Source organism: Ailuropoda melanoleuca, unplaced genomic scaffold (assembly GCF_002007445.2).
Source record: "Ailuropoda melanoleuca isolate Jingjing unplaced genomic scaffold, ASM200744v2 unplaced-scaffold72047, whole genome shotgun sequence".
Classification (NCBI taxonomy): Eukaryota; Metazoa; Chordata; class Mammalia; order Carnivora; family Ursidae; genus Ailuropoda; species Ailuropoda melanoleuca.
Genome location: NW_023247223.1, coordinates 1 through 2,536, shown reverse-complemented (window position 1 = coordinate 2,536; position 2,536 = coordinate 1). Strand labels below are relative to the sequence as shown.

At 36.7% G+C, this 2,536-nt stretch overlaps 1 protein-coding gene across 1 annotated transcript; it reads left to right on the top strand.

The window, feature by feature from the left end:
- Positions 1-400: 400 nt before the first annotated feature.
- On the top strand, positions 401-1,339 carry LOC100473917 (olfactory receptor 6C2). Its single transcript, XM_002930823.3, has one exon. The coding sequence runs from the start codon at positions 401-403 to the stop codon at positions 1,337-1,339; it is 939 nt and encodes a 312-aa protein (XP_002930869.3).
- Positions 1,340-2,536: the final 1,197 nt, after the last annotated feature.

Below are 2,536 nucleotides of genomic sequence, written 5' to 3'. Positions count from 1 at the left end.
TTGGTTTTGAAAATGGACCATTTCAGTATGGTGTGGAAAAACCAAGGAAAATAACGATGGGGGGAAAAACTGCCACAACTGTCCCCAGGATAAAGATGAATCAAATATGCACAACAAGGCAATATTGCTGAGAAACTGCAAATCAGACATATGATTTATGTTTTGTTTTGTTTTTATTTGACATCTTTGTAAATATGCTTTCTAGTTAGAGAGTTATAAGCACAAGATCCATACTAGATATATCCTACAGATGTCTCTAGCTTAACCAATGGAATTACGTAAAAGGAGAAAGTGCATGTGAGCAGGCTTGCCAGGATGTTTTCCTTCAGGTTCCAATACTAGCTTCTTATGACACTTTTCTCTCCAGGCAGAATCCCTCTTGACTTGGTGCAAGGCAGTGATGAGAAATCATACAGCCGTAACAACATTCATCCTGCTGGGATTGACAGATGATCCAAAAATACAAGTTCTGCTTTTTGTATTTTTATTTCTCACCTACATTTTGAGTGTGACTGGAAACCTCATCATTATCACCCTCACACTTTTGGATTCCCATCTGAAAACTCCCATGTATTTTTTCCTCCGGAATTTCTCTTTCTTAGAAGTCTCATTCACCACTGTCTGTATTCCCAGGCTCCTGTATACTATGACAACTGGAGATAATACCGTTACCTATAATGCTTGTGCCACCCAATTATTTTTTGTTGTCCTCTTTGGAGCAACAGAATTTTTTCTCCTTGCCGCCATGTCCTATGACCGCTATGTGGCCATTTGTAAGCCCCTGCACTATACAACCATCATGAACAGCAGAATCTGCACTACCCTTGTTCTCTGCTGTTGGTTTGCCAGCCTGTTAATCATCCTCCCACCTCTTGGCATGGGCCTCCAGCTGGAATTCTGTGACTCCAATGTGATTGATCATTTTGGCTGTGATACATCTCCTATTTTACAGATAACCTGCTCAGACACAGTGTTAATAGAGAGAATAGTTTTGAGTTTTGCAGGCCTGATGCTCATTATTACCTTAGTGTGTGTAGTCCTCTCCTATACCTACATCATTAAGACCATTCTAAGATTCCCTTCTGCCCAGCAGAGGAAAAAGGCCTTTTCCACCTGCTCTTCCCATATGATTGTGGTTTCCATCACTTATGGCAGCTGTATCTTCATCTACATCAAACCTTCAGCAAAGGAAGGAGTAGCTATTAATAAAGTAGTGTCTGTGCTCACTACTTCAGTTGCACCTTTGCTTAATCCATTCATTTATACACTTCAAAACAAACAAGTGGAAGATGCCTTCAAAGACACAGTAAAATGCATTGTATTTCTCACAAAGAAGTAAGAGACCATTGATGTTTTTTGAAGCTAAGTTAAATTAAATTTAAGTTTGAATAACCCATGAGAAACATTCATGAATTTGCAAAATAAGTGGTTTAAGTTAACTATATTCTTTCCTTTAAGCCAAATTACCCACAGAAATGTTTCTACTGCCCATTCTGGAAATTTTTTGAGTGTACTCATAACTACAGAAGAGAAAGAAAGAGACTTCCAAGTACTGAATGTGTTCTACTGACATCGCCATTGATGATGTTTAAACATAGACTCAAGGAGAACAAGACTGAATTTAGGAGTAGAATAACTAACCTGGATGGATAACTTCTTCAATATTCAGACATAATTATCCCTTAATTTAAGAAGAATGTTAGTGAGGGATGGGCAAAATAGGTGAAGGAGGTCAAGTGTGTGGTGGCGGATGGTAACTAGACTTGCGATGGTGATCCTTTCTAATCTTGACAGATGTGAAACATATACAAGTCACCTGAAACTTTCATAATGTTACATACCAATTTTACCTCAATTTTTAAAAAAGAAGAATGTTAGAGATTAGGAGGCTCAATCAAAACATCAAAAATGTTACTAACTTGAGAAGGGGCATCCAGTTAGCACAGACTGACTACTGAAGATAAAATCCAAGTACAGTGTGAAAAAAAATAATAGACTTAGAAAAAAGGGAAAGACATGGGGGGAAAAGTAACAGTCATTCAGGAACCTTGGACCAAATAATTGGAATTTTTTCTATTAAATGGTAGAAACAATAGTTGTGAAAGTTGTGTGCTTTCATAGTTCTTATATAACCATTATCTATCCTTATTAAACATCATCCAGTTATTCAAATGTATTTTTTTATTTTGTACTCTTTATTTTTAATTGTTCATACAAGTTAATGGCCATCATATAAGTTTCTTTTAAACTTCACACATATTCAGGGACGATTGAACTCTATTCTCCAAGGCTTCTCTTCTTTTTCATTTAAAATTTCTAAAAAACCTACAAAATCCCACTGCATGCTCCCCAGCTTCTCTTCTGATAATTAATTTAGGCATGCATCTATAGGTTGTATGTATTTACTTAGTAGGTGGGCTGATTACTTCACCTGAATTGTGAATCCTTAGCAAGCAGTGTTTGTCTAGGAATCTCACTGCTTGCTTTGGATGACGACAGGAAACTTAAGAATATTGTAGATTCAAAAAAAAAAAAA